General features: G+C 49.0%; 1 protein-coding gene across 6 annotated transcripts in view; it reads right to left on the reverse strand.

The window, feature by feature from the left end:
* Nucleotides 1-17,354, reverse strand: part of TBCD (tubulin folding cofactor D) — a 197,583-nt gene extending 180,229 nt beyond the window's left edge. Inside the window, exons 1-5 of one of the 6 annotated variants that reach the window (XM_019026377.4) lie at nt 16,802-17,138; nt 12,963-13,013; nt 5,135-5,232; nt 3,508-3,609; nt 1,309-1,455 (exon numbers count right to left, since the gene is read on the reverse strand). In XM_019026377.4, coding sequence (XP_018881922.3) covers nt 1,309-1,455; nt 3,508-3,609; nt 5,135-5,232; nt 12,963-13,013; nt 16,802-16,985 — 582 coding nt within the window. In that variant the 5' untranslated portion in view covers nt 16,986-17,138. Of the gene's footprint in view, nt 1-1,308; nt 1,456-3,507; nt 3,610-5,134; nt 5,233-12,962; nt 13,014-16,424; nt 16,599-16,801 lie in introns of those variants that run through there. The other 5 variants (XM_019026376.4, XM_063705981.1, XM_019026380.4 and 2 more) reach the window with 5 other exon arrangements.
* Nucleotides 17,355-17,575: the final 221 nt, after the last annotated feature.

Consider the following 17,575-nt stretch of genomic DNA (forward strand, 5'->3'; position numbering starts at 1 on the left):
TTGAGATGGACTCTCGCTCTGTCACCCAGGCTGGAGTGCAGTGGCGTAATCTCAGCTCACTACAATCTCCACCTCCCAGGTTCAAGGGATTCTTCTGCCTCAGCCTCTTGAGTAGCTGGGATTACAGGTATGTGTCACCAGGCCGAGCTAATTTTTGTATTTTTAGTAGACACAGGGTTTCACCATGTTGGCCAGGCTGGTCTCGAAGTCCTAACCTCACGTGATCTGCCCGCCCCAGCCTCCCAAAGTGCTGGGATTACAGGAGTGACCCACCATGCCCAGCCCAATGTATAGGTTAAATTATTAATCCATAAGTGACTAAAGATTAATCTATGAGTGTTTGAACGGTGCCAGGCACACAGCAGGCACTCAGTGAATGCTGACCAGGGCTGTCACGGTCAGCGTGGCAGGAAGACCGAGACAACTGAGATGGCTCAGAGCCTGACAGCCTCCTAGTGCTCGCTTGCGTAGGTTGGACTCGGTGACTTGCTGCTGACCACAGGATCTGGCAGAGGAATGGGACGTCACTTCCACGATCAGGTAACATATTATCATGACTTCCATCTCATTAGCAGAGTTTCTCCCTTGCAGGCTTTGATGGAATAAGCCACTAAGTTGGAGGGGCCCAGGTGGCAAAGAACTGAGGGTGGCCTCAATCCAACGGCCTTGGGGCAAAGCCTGCCCACGTCGAGTTTTAACTGCAGCTGTGGGCAAGCTTGACACAAAGGACCCAGCTCAGCCATGCCAGACTCCCGACCCACAGAAACTACAAGAGGATAAATGTGTGTCAAACACTCAAGTTTGGGGTAATTAGTTATGATCCAATAGATAACTAATACAATAAGCTGTGTTTATATGCATAATATTTACATCAGGAAAAGTTCGAAGAAAATAACTTATCTCTTGGCACTAGAATTTCATAGATTTAAATTTAGTATTTTTCTTGCTTATCTTTATTTTCTAGTTCTCCTACAAATGAACATCTATTATTTATATAACGTTAAGAACTAAATGTAAAATGGGTCCTTATTCTCTCTCACCATGCCACTAAACCCTTCCTTATCTGCCATGATTACCCTCAACAGAGTATTTGCATCATCTACAAAGAAATGAGATTTGCTAACTCAACCTGACCCCTACATGAATTATCACAATTTCAAAATAAGTTATCCTATGGGATTTTACCCCACTGAAAAAAACAGCAGTTGAATAAATATCAAAAGCTTACCGAGTAAACCACTAATATCAAGACAGCATGAACATGAAAGTGAGTACTAATTAGCAGCTAATTATCTGCATGATATTTACCTCTGCTATTTGGAGAATACGGTCCATTATGGACATTCGTGTTTGCCCAGGCTGGGTGAGGAGGTTCCCGTCAAGGCGAGAAAAATCAAAAGGGATCAGGCAGGTCACAGAGAGCCAGAGCAAAAGCATGTAGCGGGTTTCCCAAGCCTAAAAAATTAAACCACAGTAAGAATGAGTCTTGTTTGAAAAACAGAGGCCACTGGCCACAATCTACTTAAAGTCACTGCCCTCCATGCCCACCCAATGCCTACGAAAGCCATTCAAATGCCATCACCCTCAGGGCCAGAAATGCAGGCCGTTCACCAACTCCTTGCCACATCCCCCCAGAATCCCCACCACACACACCCACCACCGTAACTTAGCTCAGCAGACAAGAGAGACATCAAAATGAACAAAGAAAACTCATAATACATCAGTATAGCAGCTTCTCTTCGCTGGCACCTCTCCACATACAAACTAGCCTTTTGAAAAAGTGAAAAACAGATAAAAAGTAAAAACACCTAAGAATAAAGAAAAAAGGGCAGGCGTGGTGGTTCACACCTGTAATCCCAGCACTTTGGGAGGCCGAGACGAGCGGATCACCTGAGGTCAGGAGTTCCTTTTTTTTTTTTGAGATGGAGTCTTGCTCTGTTGCCCAGGCTGGAGTGCAGTGGCGTGACCTGGCTCACTGCAAGCTCCACCTTCCGGGTTCACGCCATTCTCCTGCCTCAGCCTTCTGAGTAGCTGGGACTACAGGCATGTGCCACCATGCTAGGCTAATTTTTGTATTTTTTGTAGACACAGGGTTTCACCATGTTAGCCAGGATGGTCTCGATCTCCTGACCTCGTGATCCGCCCACCTTGGCCTCCCAAAGTGCTGGGATTACAGGCACGAGCCACCGTGCCTGGCCGAGGTCAAGAGTCCTAAACCAGCCTGACCAACGTGGAGAAACCCCGTTTCTACTAAAAATACAAAATTACCCTGGCGTGATGACGCATGCCTGTAATCCCAGCTACTCAGGAGGCTGACACAGTAGAATCGCTTGAACCTGGGAGACAGAGGTTGCAGTGAGCCAAGATTGTGCCATTGCTCTCCAACCTGGGCAACAAGAGTGAAACTCTGTCTTTTAAAAAAAAAAAAAGAATAAAGAAAACAATTATCAACTTCTAATAAAAAAGGAGTACCCTTATTTTCAGTAATTAGTAAAAAACATTCCAATTTGTCCCTGCAATCATTCCACTGGGGGGCGCTAGAAGTACTAGGGAAAGAAGGGCACGGAGTGCAGGGCAGCAGGGAAATGCCCCACAGCTCTCATCAGTCACATCCACGCCGAGACAAGCCACCGCACTGCACGGTTATAAACCGTGTGCTCCTCCGAATACATACCGCGCAGAAGACAGCGAGCATAGCAGGCCCCGCTGCCGTCTGAGGCAAGGCCCCTGGCGAGGCCAGCACTGGGCTGGTATCCAGGGACCTGGACGCCAGCAGGGTTCCCACCAAGCCCTGCCTGATGAGGTCCCTCGCTGGCTCAATCTGCACAAACCGTGTGCTTTACGCTGGCACCTGCTTTCCTGCTGGGAGTCTGGAATTTTGTTTCGTGCCAGGCAGAGGTGTCCACGTGGCCAAACCCCAGTGAAAGCTCTGGGCACCAAGTCTCAAACGTGCTTCTCTGATAGACACCTCACAGGTGTGGTCACATCTCACTGCTGGGGGAATGACACAGGCCCTGTGGGACCCAACTGGAGGACCCCGGGAGCTCCCACCTGGTTCTCCCCAGACCCCACCCATGTGCCTTTTCCCTTTGCTGATTTTGCTGTGTATTATTTTGCCATAACAAGTGACAGCCAAAAGGAGGACTCTATGCTGAGTGCTGTGAGTCCTGCTCAGGAAGTATCAAACCTGGGGGTGGTCTTGGGAACCCAACACAGTTATACTTACACAGTTAAAAAAAATATACACAATGACGGATTTATTGTTAAACTACACCTAGGCATAATTTTTTTTTATAAAGGGGCTATTTTAAACGAAAATAATTTAAAGCAGCTTGTACAAGAAGTAAAGGAAAAGTCAAGAGAAAAGAAAGAAAAGAGGAGTGACACAAAACAAAGGGAGATAAAATGAAAGAAACAGGAAGGGGAAGGTGCAGCAGGGTGGGGCAAGCAGGGAGGAAGGACAGGCATGGAGGGGCTGGAGACGAGGGAGGAGGCAGAGACACTCACTTCATGGTCCTTGGGATTCTGAATTGTGACCAAATCTAAAACAGGCTCTACATCAGCAACTTCGTGAGGAAATAAACGAAGAAATGTTTTATAGCCTCGAACCTATCAAATAAAGAGACGCTGAATTATAAAATTTAAAAATACAGACAGCAGCAAAATTGCCTTTCTACCCTTTCATCAAAAATCACCACCTACGCGACCCACTGATCAAAGACAATTCTGTGACATTACAGTGACACAATTTGGTAAGACCGTAGTCACCACAAGAAAGCTACCCATGGCCAGGAGCAATGGCTCGCACCTGTAATCCCAGCGCTTTGGGAGGCTGAGGGAAAAGAATAGCTTGAGACCAAGAGTTGGAGACTAGCCTGGGCAACATAAAAAATTAAAAATTAGACAGGATGGTGGCACATGCCTGTAGTCTGAGAGGCTGAGGCAGGAGGGAGAATCATTTGAGACCAAGAGTTCGAGGCTGCAGTGAGCTGACTACACTCTAGCCTGAGTGACAGAGCAAGACCCCATGTCTCAAAAAAAAGATTTCCTTCCTAAATTGGCTAGTGTTATTCATTACCATATTTACGGAATCAGTCATTAAATATGTTCATTTATATGACTGTCCTCTGACATTTATGAGGAATAAGTGCCTACAAACCGCAAGGGCCCAAATTCATTAACACTTGCCTGAAGCTCAGTGATACCACACCTTCCGGAGAAATCCTAACCTCAAACAGCGGAGCTACAGAGGCCTGCGTGTCCTTGGCAGCCCACCCGCAGTGTCCTCTCGCTGGCCAAGGACTCTCCCGCCAGACAACAGAAACACTGCCTCGCCACTACGAACCCCAAGCCCCACCCTGAGATGGCTGCGAGTACTCCCATAGTCAAAACTGCCAACAGTGGGCCTCTGGGCCGGCACACAGACACCCGCAAGCTTGTAAGAAAAGCAGACTATGAGACCCCCGCCTAGACCTACTTGCTCAAAATCCATAGCACAGCAAAATTCCCAGGAAATTCATCTGCACAATAAAGTGTGAGAAGCACTTCCGTTTCCACAGAGTCTTGCTCTGTCACTCAGGCTGGAGTGCAACAGCATGATCTCGGCTCACTGCAACCTCTGCCTCTCAGGTTCAAGCCATTCTCCTGCCTCAGCCTCCCAAGCAGCTGGGATTACAGTCATGTGCCACCAAGCCCAGCTAATTTTTGTATTTTTAGTAGAGACGGGGTTTCACCATGTTGGCCAGGCTCATCTCGAACTCCTGACCACGGGTGATCCACCTGCCTCAGCCTCCCAAAGTGCTGGGATTACAGGCATGAGCCACCGCACCCGGCCTGCTTTTTCCTTGTAAGAAGTTTTTCTGATTTAGTCTCATCTCCACCCCATTCCCTTCCTAGCTACAAGGTGCTTCCATCTATTCAAATGCAAGATGCTAAATATCCTGACACTGTCTCAGCCAAAGAGCCCACATCACTCAATTCTGATCCCCAACATACAGTAAAAAGGGACATAATTAAACCCACAACTTGTGTCTAAGAACTATCTTTCTTGAGAAATAACATTTTGGAGGGTAACCTCTGGACCAAGTATATTACGAAAGTATCTGTCAACTCTGAAGTGCTATGGAAATGTTACCTTGGTGATGATGTAAAGAAATTTAAAAGCCAGATGTACAAGGGAAGCTGGAGATGTCTGATCTTGCACTATGTCCAACAACAAGTTCATCATCCATTCTAGGGAAAAACATATGAAACATTTACTGTAAAAGTGAACATCAACATGACATTGAGGCCGGCCAGGTGTGGTGGCTCATGCCTGTTTCCCCAGCACTTTGGGAGACCAAGGTGGGAGGATCATTCGAGGCCAGAATTTCAAGGCGGCAATGAGCTATGATCCTACTATTGCACTCCAGCCTGGGCAACAGAGCAAAACCCGTCTCTTTTTTTTTCTTTTTTTTTGAGAGAGTCTTGCTCTGTCCCCCAGGCTGGAGTGCAGTGGCGTGATCTCAGCTCACTGCAACCTCCACCTCCCGGGTTCAGGCAATTCTCCTCCCTCAGATTCCCAAGTAGCTGGAATTACAGGCACGCGTCACCACGCCTGACTAATTTTTGTATTTTTGGTAGAGACGGGGTTTCACCATGTTGGCCAGGCTGGTCTTGAACTCCTGACCTCAGGTGATCCACCCACCTCGGCCTCCCAAAGTGATGGGATTACAGGTGTGAGCCCACCGCACCCGGCCCAAAACCCTGTCTCTTAAAAAACAAAAACAAACAAAAAGACATAGCTAGGTTAAATGTAAGCAGAAGGAAAAAGATATTCCAACCAATCACAAATCATAAGAGAGCTGGAGTGGCTCTGTTAATATCAGACAAAGTAAATGTCAGAACAAGCATTACCATCAGAGATAAACAGAATGTTTCATGATAATAAAAGGATCAATTCATCATGAAGACTTAACAATTCTGTAAGTATACACACCAACCTACAGAGCTTCAAAATAAGCAAAGAAAAAGCTGAGAGAAATGAAAGGAGACACGGTTGAAAACTTCGACACTCCTGTTTCAGGAACTGATAGAACAAGTAAGAGAAAATCGCTGAAACCTAAACAGCACTATCACCCGCCTTACTTACGTGACATTTAGAGAACAATCTACCCAACAACAGAACAGGCATTTTTCTCAAGTGCACGTGGAACGTTCAACAAAACAGACCATACGCTGGGCTGCAAGTCTTCATACATGGAAAAGAACTGCAACTGGCATCCAGGAAACGCAGAGAAGGACACAACGAGATACACTCCCTGAAATCAGAGAGACTGGCAACGCTGAGTGCTGAAGAGAACCCAGAGCAGCTGGAATCCTCATACCTTGTTGGTAGAAATGGTCAACAGTACAATCTTCATGGCATCAGTATGGCAGGTGATTTATGAGTCATACAGTTTTTTTTTTTTTGGAGACAGAGTCTCACTCTGTGACCCAGGCTGGAGTGCAGTGGTGTCATCTCAGCTTACTGCAACCTCCGCCTCCCACATTCAAGTAATTCTCGTGCCTCAGCCTCCTGAGTAGCTGGGACTACAGGCGCCTGCCACCACACCCGGCTAATTTTTTGTATTTTAGTAGAGATGGGGCTTCACCATGTTGCCCAGGCTGGTCTTGAGCTCCTGAGCTCAGGCAATCCACCTGCTTCAGTCTCCCAAAGTGCTAGAATTACAGGTAGGAGCCGCCGCGCCTGGCCAAGTCATACACTTTCTACAAGTAAGACACTTTCTGCTACTCAGCAATTCCACACATGCGTATTTTCCCAAGAGAAAATAAAACCTCTGTCTACCTAAAAACTTGTACATAAACATTTTCACAGTAGCATTACTTTTTTTTTTTTTTTTTTTTGAGACGGAGTCTTGCTCTGTCACCCAGGCTGGAGTGCAGTGGCAAGATCTCGGCTCACTGCAACCTCCACCTCCTGGGTTCAAGCAATTTTCCTGCCTCAGCCTCCCAAGTAGCTGGGACTACACGCGCACACCGCCACACTGGGCTAATTTTTTGTATTTTTAGTAGAGATGGGGTTTCACCGTGTTAGCCAGGATAGTCTCAATCTCCTGACCTCATGATCTGCCCGCCTCAGCCTCCCAAAAAGTAGCATTATTAATAACAGCCAAAAACCGGAAACAACTCAAACGTCCATCAACAGATAAAAGAAGAAACAATCCCAGCACTTTGGAAGGCTGAGGCAGGCAGATCACGAGGTCAGGAGATCAAGACCATCCTGGTTAACATGGTGAAACCCCGTCTCTACTAAAAATAAAAAAAAAATTAGCTGGGTGTGTTGGCGGGCACCCGTAGTCCCAGCTACTCGGGAGGCTGAGGCAGGAGAATGGCATGAACCCAGGTGGCAGAGCTTGCAGTGAGCCAAGATCGCACCACCGCACTCCAGCCTGGGCAACAGACCAAGTCTCCATCTCAAAAAAAAAAAGAAGAAGAAGAAACAAATTGTGATTTATCAGCACGAGAGAAAAGGTACAAACTACTGATACACACACCAACAATGGTAAGTCCCAGAGATGTTATTTTAACAACGGAAGACAAAAAGTAAAGAGCACATACTGGATGATTCTAGAACAGGCAAAACTAATGAACAGTACCATTAACCAACAGTGGTTCCCTAGGGCTGGGGTGAGGGGACTGACAGCAAAAGGACATCAAGTAACTCCTTGGGATGACAGAAATGTTCCATATCTTGATAGCGCAGGGTGTATACATTTACCGAAACTCAAACATCTTACTAAAATGGGTGCATTTTATAGTAGGTAAATTTTAAACTCAATAAAGTTAAAACTCAATAAAATGTTCTAAGAATAAAAATTTATAATCGTGGATAAAGAGTAGCATTATTTACAAACCATATAATATTTACCTGCTAAGAAAACCCAAAAGAAACAACTGGCCGGGCACGGTGGCTCACGCCTGTAATCCCAGCACTTTGGGAGGCCGAGGCAGGTGGATCACCTGAGGTCAGGAGTTCAAGACAAGCCTGGCCATCATGGTGAAACCCTGTCTCTACTCAGAATACAAAAATTGGCCAGGCTAATTTTACAGGTAGCACCTGTAATCCCAGCTACTCAGGAGGCTGAGGCAGGAGAATCGCTTGAACCCAGGAGGAGGTTGCAGTGAGCCAAGATCGCGCCATTGCACTCCAGCCTGGGTGACAGAGCAAGACTTTGTCTCCAAAAAAAAAAAGAAATGACTGAAAAACTATTGAAGTAAACATTTCATCACACAGTGAACCTCATAGACATGATGCTAAGTGAAAAAAGCCAGTCCCAAAAGACCTCCTACTGCATGATTCCATCACACAAAATGCTGAATACACACAAACCCAGAGCCAGATGAGTGGCTACTGCGGAAGCAGAGAATGGGAAGGAATTGTTGATGGGAGTTGGGTTGCTTCAGATGATGAAAATGCCTAGATTGTGGCAGTGATAGTTACACAACTCTGTAATACACTAAATACACTAAATAACACTAAAGTGTATATTTAGAAGAGTGAACTCTATAGTATGTAATTATATCCCTATAAAGATGTTAAGAAATGTATGTTTACACATACATATTTCATTACAGTGTTGCCATTTACAAAAACAGTATACAAAACATACCTTTACTAGACATCAGCAATAACCAGTTAGAACACATAACAAAGAGTTTCACAAGAGCAATAAAAGACAAAACATACCTAGAAATAAACCTAAAAAAATGTCTCCAGGAATCATCTAAAGAAAATCACCAACCTTCACTGAGGAACACAAAAGATGTGAATAATTAGAGACATAATACCATGATCTTAGACAGGAAAATTAAATCTTACAAAGACTTCTCCCCTACACGAATTTGTGAATTTAATAGAATTCCAAAGGGTGGAGAGTGATAAAATAATTCCGGAGTTCATCCGCATTAATGAACGGGCTACAAAACTGTCAAGAAAATAAGAGGAAAGGATGCCAGGCAAAATATAAAGTAACTAACATCAAACAAAATGACCCAGGCCAGGCGTGGTGGCTCACGCCTCTAATTCCAGCACTTTGGGAGGCCAAGGCGGGCAGATTGCTTGAGGTCAGGAGTTCGAGACCATCCTGGCCAACATGATGAAAACCGTTCTCTACTAAAAATACAAAAATTAGCCAGGCGTGGTGGCATGTGCTACTCGGGAGGCTGAGGCAGGAGAATCTCTTGAACCTGGGAGGCGGAGGTTGCAGTAAGCCAAGAACACGCCACTGCACTCCAGCCTGGGTGACAGAGCGAGACTCCATCTCAAAAAACAAACAAACAAACAAACAAAATGACCCAGAAAAAAGAGCATACAGATAGGTCAATGGAACAGGATAAAAAAATCTAAAAACAAAGGCTAATATATTTGAATATTTAATATAGATTTAAAATGGCATTTCAAGCAGGGGAGAGGCCACTAAATCATCCAATAAATGAGGCTTACATAACTGATTAGGAAAAATAAACTTTCTAACCATACTACCAAAGGCCAAACACAAAGAAACTGATAGTCTGACAAGCTAAATATTTCTAAAACTTCAGTAGAGACTGGGTGCAGTGGCTCACACCTGTCATCCCAGCACTGTAGGAGGCCAAGGCAGGATTGCTTGGGGCCAGAAGTTCGAGACCAGCCTGAGGAACGTAGTGTGACCCTGACCCTGCAAAAACAAATTTTTTTTTTTTTTTTTGAGACAGTCTCGCTCTGTAGCCCACGCTGGAGTGCAGTGGCACGATCTCGTTCACTGCTACCTCCGCGTCCTGGGTCCCAGTTCAAGCAATTCTCCTGCCTCAGCCTCTCAAGTAGCTGGGATTACAGGCATGCTTCACCATGCCCAGCTAATTTTTGTATTTTTAGTAGAGACGGGGTTTCACCATGTTGGTCAGGCTGGTCTTGAACTCCTGACCTTGTAATCCACCCGCCTCAGCCTCCCAAAGTGCTGGGATCACAGGCATGAGCTACTGCACCTGGCCAAAAAAAAAAGTTTTTTAATTAACTAGGCATGGCAGCTTGTGCCTGTTGTCCCAGCTATGCAGGAGGCTGAAGTGAGAAGATCACTTAATCACAGGAGCTCAAGGCTGCAGTGAGCTACGACTGCACCACTACACTCCAGCCTGGGTGACAGAGCGAGATCCCATCTCTTTAAAAAAACAAACACGAAAAAACTTCAGTAGATAAAATACACCAGACACAATATTAAAAGGCAAAAGCAGGCCGGGCACAATGGCTCACACCTGTAATCCCAGCACTTTGGGAGACCAAGGTGGGCGGATCACCTGGGGGTCAGGAGTTCGAGACCAGCCCGGCCAACATGGTGAAACCTCATCTCTACTAAAATACAAAAATTAGCCAGGCGTGGTGGCACACACCTGTAATCCCAGCTACTCTGGAGGCTGAGGCAGGAGAATCGCTTGAACCCTGGAGGCAGAAGTTGCAGTGAGCCAAGATTGGACCACTATACTCCAGCCTGGGCAACAGAGAGACTACATCTCAAAAAAAAAAAAGAAAAAAAAAAAAAGCAGAAGGCTGGAAAAATGTGCAACAAATGACAAAGGACCAGCATCCCACGACTACATTTTCCTTTTTCTAAAAGGGAATTCCAGAAAATAATGAACTCAGCTGGGCACGCTGGCTCACACCTGAAATCCCAGCACTTTAGGAGGCCAAGGTGGGTGAACTGCTTGAACCCAGAGGTATGAGACCAGCCTGGGCAACACGGCAAGACCCCGTCTCTACAAAAAAAAAATTTTTTTATTTATTTATATTATTTTTTTTTTCCCGAGACGTTTTCGTTCTTGTTGCCCAGGCTGGAGTACAATGGCACGATCTTGGCTCACTGCAACCTCTGCCTCCTGGGTTCGGGCAATTCTCCTGCTTCAGCCCCGAGTAGCTGGGATTACAGGCGTGCACCACACGCGGCTAATTTTTGCATTTTTAGTAGATACGGGGTTTCACTATGTTGGTCAGGCTGGTCTCAAACTCCTGACCTCAGGTGATCCACCTGCCCCAGCCTCCCAAAGTGCTGGGATTACAGGCATAAGCCACCACGCCCGGCGAAAAACAGTATTTGCAAAGAAAGAAAATAACTCTAAAAATCATTCACAGTACTCTAAGCAGCTCACAAGAAGTGTTAATATTCCATGATCCACTCTGGAAAGAGGTCTGGCAAGAATAAAGGCATTTAACTACAGGTCCAACGTTGTTACTTGAAGAGATATAAAAACACCACCTGCTACCTTGTGAGCAGTGACCACATCTGTTTCCCGGGAACCAGCGCTCACACGCAGGAACTCCAGGAACCCAAGACCTCCTTCCTACAAGATATGGCCTGGGGAGCCCACTGCCTGCCACGCCATCCAGCATGGCTAGCCCCTCCACCAGATGTCAGAGTCATGTTCCCTGCAGCTGACCCTCTCCCAAGGACCTCTATCTTTGGTCTCCTCCACAAGGCCTATAAATTTTTCTAGGAGGACAGAAGGACAAGGCTGATCCCAATGAATTCTTGAATCCAGAATTTAGAGGTTTTTTTTTTTTTTTTTTTTTTTTTGAGATGAAGTCTCACTCTGTCGCCCAGGCTGGAGTGCAGTGACGTGATCTCAGCTCACTGCAAGCTCCGCCTCCCGGGTTCACGCCATTCTCCTGCCTCAGCCTCCCAAGTAACTGGGACTACAGGCAACTGCCAGCATGCCCAGCTAATGTTTTGTATTATTAGTAGAGACAGGGTTTCGTCGTGTTAGCCATGCTGGTCTCAAACTCCCAACCTCAAGTGATCCACCCGCCTCCACCTCCCAAAGTGCTGGGATTACAGGCATGAGCCACCGCCCCCAGCCAAAATCTGTTATTTGAAGAAAAAAAACAGAACAAGATGCACAGCACAAGCTACTCTTTAAGAGGCACGTGTGCGCACATGAAAGGCTGACCCTTAGCGTCTCCCACACAGATCTCAACACCACGGGGGGTGAGGAAACCCCGGCAAAGAGCAGCTCAAAGACTGAATGGTGAAACTGGGCTATGAAGCCAGGGTGCCCCCACCCGGGGTGCTGCCTTTCAACGTGGTGAATATTGTTACCTTCCTCTTTCCCAGGTGAACTGCCAGGAGCATGTGTTACATTTGTAGGTAGAAAAAGAAAAATTTTAATCAGTGTGAAATACATCAAAAATAAAGAAAACAGTAAGAAACCACACCCCTTACACTAAAGTAAGAAAACCGAGCCTCAGTGTCCCCATCTATAAACTTGAGATGACAACAGATGCCCTCCTTAGCTGCTGTGAGGATTAAACGATGACCCATGTAAAACACCTGACCCTGTATGACTATTACCAGAAAGACATCATGTGCCCAAATGTAAACTAAAAACACATGAGGAGGCCGGGCGCAGTGGCTCACGCCTGTAACCCCAGCACTTTGGGAGGCCGAGGCGGACGGATCACAAGGTCAGGAGATCGAGACCATCCTGGCCAACATACTAAAAATACAAAAATTAGCTGGGCATGGTGGCGTGTGCCTGTAATCCCAGCTACTCGGGAGGCAGAGGCAGGAGAATCCCTTGAACCAGGGAGCTGGAGGATGCAGTGAGCTGAGATCGCGCCACAGCACTCTAGCCTAGAGACAGAGCGAGACTCCGTCTCAAAAAAAAGAAAAAAAAAAACAAAAAAAAACACATGAGGAGCAGATGTTGTTTCCTTAGCAGAAAGGAATTAAGTAGCTCAGACACATCTCCCCCCAGCCTAGAGTGACATCTGGAACTCAAGCCACTATCACAGGTCGGCTAAAACCAACCAGCCAGGCCCTGCAAGCAAGCAAGACAGGGACACTTCTTGGCACTTGATCCTGGCAAAGCACATGCATGTGCCAGCACCATACGCCAAGGCCTCCGTGGTCATCTGTAACTGAATGATCAAAATCAGCAGCTTCTATTCTTACCAAGGTGTGGGTCCAACAGATGAGGCTGCTCCTGGTATTTGTCCATTATTACTAAAAACAAATATAACATGAAAATTAATTATCAATAGGCCAAACATACCCATGAGCCTCAGAAACCCCGTTTTCCCTTGCTAGCTTCCACAGGGCAGCTCCACCTCTTCCCCAGCTCTCAAGAGCACACCTCCCCTCTCGCTAACGGAGGCCACACAGGCCACCTGGGAGGAATGCCCCACCTCCCTCTAGCGTTTTGAGGGCCACTGTGGCCCAGCCTCGTGCAGTTTACTTGCTTGGCACACTGTTCCTCCTTTCCCACTTCCTCTATACTCTTCCTAACAGAGTCTCCGCCTCGCCTCTTCCTTCCTTCACTCTCTCCTGCCTCTGCCAGCCGTTAAGGGCCAAGCTCAACTCTGTCCTTGTGAGACACACATCCCTGGCACTCCTCTCACACTCCCCTGCCAAACATGCCTGTAAACTAAAAACAAAATTCTAAGCCCCCTAGCCATCTAACAGACCCCCCTCTTGGCCAAGGGCATTCCAAACTTAACGTGAAAAACTAGTTCAGGCCTCATGATAGGAAGGGGTTGTGAGGAGTGGTCCACATAGGCCTCATTATACCCCCCTCCCGTTGGAATTCGGGCACAGCTGATCAGTATCAGCATTAAAACCGATCTTAAGTAGCAATAAGACACCAAATTCCAGCCTGACTCTAGTACAGCATCACATGACAGACAGCAGGCCCTGAAAGAAATCAAAATATTTTTCCCTAAAATATATTTGACATATTTTGAAATGGTCCTGCTAAGTTGTCTCTTGCTGGGAAAAGCTACATTCTGTAGAGAATCCCTTCCTTTTCTAGGTCTTTTCCCTGATCCAGGAGAAAATTAACTAAGTCTGGTACCTTTTTAGTCTGATAGAAAGCATTTACAATCTATTCTCTCTGAAACCAGCTAACTGGAACCTTCATCTGCATAAGAAAAACCTTGGTCTCCACAATTTATCTTAACCTAGACAATCCCTTCTATGGATTCCAGGTCTTCAGATAAACTCTTTCAACCAATCACCAATCGTGAAATATTTGAATCCACCAATGCCCTGGACGCCCTCCCACCCAAGATGTCCCGCCTTCCCTGACGAGACCAATGTACATCTTACAGGTATTGATTGATGTCTCATGTCTCCCTAAAACGTGTAAAACTAAGCTATAGCCCGACTTCCTTGGGGACATGTGACCTCCTGAGGCTGCCTCACAGGCACACCCTTAACCTTCTAAACTGATTGAGACTTGTCTCAGATACTTTTTGGTTGACATATCCAGGCACTGCTCCCTTCCACACAGCTGCCAGCTCTTCACAACCTCCCAGACCCTGAACCACCACTTTCTCCTCCTCTCAGCAGCTGAAACTGCTTCTGTCCAATCCGGCAGCTCCCACCTCCACATCTGAACACACCCACTGCTTCCCAGCAAAACTGCCTTTGCAAAAGTTAGATCAGTGAGGAAATTATGGCAATGGGGCAGATCTGATCCAGCCAACCCCGTCATGCCTTTAGTCTTCAAGCTGCCAAGCTACCTTTGGGAGACATTTAATTTATAGTTTAAATGCTAAGAGCCCTTCCCCAAAACTCAACTGCCTTTGTAAAGTTAATGAGAGGCCACCAGGCTAGGAGGAGGAGAGGAGCCTGAATTCCGCTAAGGCGTAACATAATTGCCAGCCATTATTCTTAAGATCACAAGACATCCAAGTTCCCTAGTTACTCCTGCAGACCACGTCACTATTGCAGAACCTGAGACTGGCCTTTAAAGATATCTTTTCAGATTGTTTCCATGTCTGACACCTACACTAGGATCCACCGACCTATGATAGCTCCACCTGGACCCGCCCACTGCTCCTGGGGCCCCAAGCAGACGCGATTCAGCACATCACGGAGGATCATTTCCGACTCCCCTATGATTGTATACCCCTAACCAATCAGCCACCCCCACCCTTTCCCCCAGATTACCTCTAAAAAACCCCGGCCCTGAAATTCTCAGGGAGACTGATTTGAGTAATAATAAAACTCCAGCCGGGCGTGGTGGCTCACTTTGGGAGGCTGAGGCGGGTGGATCACGAGGTCAGGAGATCGAGACCATCCTGGCTAACACGATGAAACCCGTCACTACTAAAAATACAAAAAATTAGGTGGGCGTGGTGGCGCGCACCTGTAGTCCCAGCTACTCGCGAGGCTGAGGCAGGAAAATCGCTTGAACCTGGGAGGTGGAGGGTGTGGAGGCTGCAGTGAGCTGAGATCTCATCACTGCACTCCACCCTGGGGGACAAAGTGAGACTCCGCCTCAAAAAAAAAAAAAAAAAAAAAACCTCTAGTCTAGTCTCCCTTTCAACCGGCTCTGCGTGAACTAAACCTTCTCCATGGCAACTCCCTTGCCCTGACAAATCAACTCTATCTGGGCAGCCCGCAGAAAGAACCCACTGGGGCCGAGCGCAGTGGCTCACACCTGTAATCTCAACACTTTGGGAGGCTGAGTCGGGCGACCACTTGAGGTCAGGAGTTTGAGACCAGCCTGGCCAACATGGTGAAACCCCCTCTACTAAAAATACAAAATTAGCCGGGCGTGGTGGCGCGCGCCTGTAGTCCCAGCTACTCGGGAGGCTAAGACAGGAGAATAGCTTGAACCTTAGAGGTTGAGGTTGCAGTGAGCCAAGATCGCACCACTGCACTGCACTCCAGCCTGGGCAACAGAGCAAGACTTCGTATCACAAAAAAAAAAAAAAAGGAAGAAGCCATTGGGCTGTTACACCAGGAACAAGAAATCTGGCTTCACTGGTCCCTGGATGAGGGTCCCTCACCCTCAGAACAGTTCTGCACGAGAGGCATCGTTATCCGCCCCAGCTTACACCGGGAGAAACGGGCAATCAAGTATCAGGTCCAAGCGACAGGGCCAGAATTCACAGGCAGGAGCATCTGACGCTGAAGCCCGCACTCCTCCCACGAGGCCCCCCACCCTGCCTGACTCCTAAAATCAAAGTGCTGTCATTCTAAAATGAGGAAGGCCAAATAATGCAAAAGTTCTTCTTACTCAAAGGGTCTGCAAAGATTATTTTACTGAATTACAAAACCCCATGTAACTATTTAGCTATGAGCTCCTAAGGACTTGTTTGGAAATAACCCATTATAGACAGCGGTAAAGGTGGGTCTGAACTCGGAGAATTTAGACTCATCGAACGGCCTCCACAGGGGTACCTACACCCCACCCCGCCTGCAGAGGCACGGACCCGGCCAGCCCGCTCTGTCCACAGCGTCCACGGAACGGACAGGCTGCTGCCCTCCCCACCCGAGGCGCGCTTTGTTTGCAGCAGGTTTGTTCCCTGCGTCCCCCTCTCTCATTCCCTATCTCCCTGTCCACACAACATTCACAGGACCGCGCTCGGTGGAGGCAAGCCTGGGAGTCCACACTGCAGGGCTGACCGGCTGTCCGGAGGGATCTGGCCCGAGTCTCCCCAGCCCAGGGACCTCCTCCAGTGACGGAGACGGGGGACGGAGGGCTTCTGCACCCCGCCTCCCGGGGAGGCCGCAGAGGCTTCACCCCGTGCGAGAGCAGGCGCTCCGCGGACCACGGTCCCCCCAAGGGAGGCGCGCGTCTGCCCCGTGCACCAAACGCCGCGCCGGGGTGGCCCTCTCCCGCCTAGGAAGGCCGCGCCCCACCACGGCCCGCGGGACCGCGCACCGGCAGCCCTCGCAGAGCGGCCGGCGCCGCCGGGCTGCGGTCCCCGCCCGGGAAAGTGCACTCAGCGCGCCGAACCCGGGCCGGCGGAGGAAGCGGGCACGCGGCGCCGCCCACGCACCGCGGAACCGCTCCAGGGCCACCTCGCGCTCCGCGCCGCCGCCGTGCACCTCCCGCAGGCGGCCCAGCAGCGCCCGGGTCTCCGCGCTCTCGCCGAACGCTTCCAGCGCCGCGCCAAAGGCCAGTGTCTCGTCCTCCGCCTCCTCCTCGGGGCCGCCCGCGGCCGGTTCGTCGCTCAGGGCCATCTCGGCAGCCTGGGGACCGCGCCCCCGCCTCACGTGTTCGCAGCTCCCACTCCGCTAGAGCGCGAACGCCGGGGATGAACGATGAGGGATGAAAACCAGGCGCCCGCTAAGGCGGCAACCGACGCTGGCCCCGCCCCGCGACCTCCGACCCCGCTCGCCGGCCTCGCTACGGAACGCGTCGGCCGCCAAAATACCGCGCGCGGGACAGCGCGTGCACGTGAGGACGAGAGCGGGCACGGGTCCCAAAGGCTCTGGAAGAGCGCGCCGTGGACCCCACAGGGCGCGAGCGGAGCCGGGACCGCTCGGCGGGGCCTGAGCACGCGGTGGGCGGGGCAGGACAGGAGGTGGGGCCTGAGACGCCGTGGGCCGGGCTGCGGGGTGAGGCCGGGGCCGGAGGACAGCGGGGCGGAGCCTGAGCAGGCGGTGGGCGGGGGGGCGGGGCTTCGGGATTGGGCCGGGGGCCGCCGGGGCGGGGCCTGAGCACGCGAGGATAGGGGACGGGGGCCCGGGCACGCGTGGGTGGGAGGGGCGGGGCTTGCGGTGGGGCCGGAGACAGCGGGGCGGAGCCACAACACGCCGGGGGGCGGGGC

The sequence above is a fragment of the Gorilla gorilla genome, chromosome 4, assembly GCF_029281585.2.
Source record: "Gorilla gorilla gorilla isolate KB3781 chromosome 4, NHGRI_mGorGor1-v2.1_pri, whole genome shotgun sequence".
Classification (NCBI taxonomy): Eukaryota; Metazoa; Chordata; class Mammalia; order Primates; family Hominidae; genus Gorilla; species Gorilla gorilla.